The sequence below is a fragment of the Stegodyphus dumicola genome, chromosome 11, assembly GCF_044657685.1.
Source record: "Stegodyphus dumicola isolate Sdum_Otavi_A_Nest chromosome 11, ASM4465768v1".
Classification (NCBI taxonomy): Eukaryota; Metazoa; Arthropoda; class Arachnida; order Araneae; family Eresidae; genus Stegodyphus; species Stegodyphus dumicola.
The window spans coordinates 132,063,273-132,064,556 of NC_140778.1; the positions used below are offsets into that span (position 1 = coordinate 132,063,273).

General features: G+C 36.1%; 1 protein-coding gene across 1 annotated transcript; it reads right to left on the reverse strand.

Annotated features, from left to right (window-relative positions):
• Positions 1 to 211: 211 nt before the first annotated feature.
• Positions 212 to 910, reverse strand: LOC146994384 (uncharacterized protein F54H12.2-like). The gene has a single exon (XM_085826357.1). The coding sequence runs from the start codon at positions 908 to 910 to the stop codon at positions 212 to 214; it is 699 nt and encodes a 232-aa protein (XP_085682483.1).
• Positions 911 to 1,284: the final 374 nt, after the last annotated feature.

Below are 1,284 nucleotides of genomic sequence, written 5' to 3' on the forward strand. Positions count from 1 at the left end.
AATCGAAAAATTCTAAATGCTGTGGGGATGAAATGTAAAAGGCTAACCAGTGACTACCGGATTCAGATGCACGATCTACATTAGCTATAAAGCAACTCGGATATTTCTTGATCTCGATAGGGAGTCGATCACTTGCAAAAACTCCCAGAAACGCTTTTCGTGTCTTTGCATTCTGAGAGAGTGCTCTATTTATTTCAAGGCTGTCCATTGCTTAATTGGCAAAATCGCATAGTACATGACGAGATTTTGTTATTTCAATCACGTTTTGAAATTCTGCATAGACTACCACCGAGAGAGTCACAGAGAGAGATTTAGCAAATTTAATTTCTACTCGCAAATTGCCTTGATGCTGTAAGTTAAAATGAGATCCATCACACATATCTGGAGTTAAATCGAAAGCATATAACACACGTCCTTTCACAAATTCTTCTCGAGATAAATAGATGCCTTTGTCGCGATTAAATCCAGAAAATAAACTGTGGTAAGCACGCACATAATGATTAGATTCGAAATCAAGGTCCATTGGTTTACATGGAACGGGTTGTCCATCTACATAAATCGATATAAAGTTGACATGATGATGGGCAAACAGAAAGGGATTCATTGAATATTGTCCATTCATTGCAGCATTTTCTACACAAGTAATAATGACTCGCTTGGGCATCAATCCTAAAAATACATTATCTTGCATAAAAGACCAACTTTCCTTAGATACTGAATATGTTTTGCATAATACTCGATCTATAGGGTATTTAGCAGAACTTTTTTCCAACGCTTTTACATGTCCGAGAGAGACTCCAGGGTTTACTTTTACTTTTCTGATAAACAAAGAGGCATGATCCAAGATCACTTTATAATCGGCATCTTTCTCAGTAGAAACTAGACAGAAAGCAGATTTACTACGCACCATTTTAATTTTCACATCAACTAAATTTAACATGAGTCGATTTTGTTGAAAAATGTCACAATGTAATTGTCCTATCAAATCCACACTTTGACTGTTTTTTTATAAATTCACCGCGAGCTTTTAGTCCCGCATCCGCATCTTGAGCTAAGACATCTATTTTATTAGGTGAAGTGTCTTGGAAAAATCCTTCGCAGGTGAGTAAACTTTTCTTTGCATCTTCCCCATAATTCAATAATGTTTCGATGAAGGCTCTATAAGGATAAGTATTTGTCGCAGATGAAATGTTTCTTTCGTTTAAACTTACATCTACTTGCGAAAAGAGAGAATGTAAAAATAAATTTACAGGGGCAACCGGTTCTTTGTTAGATTGGATCCGT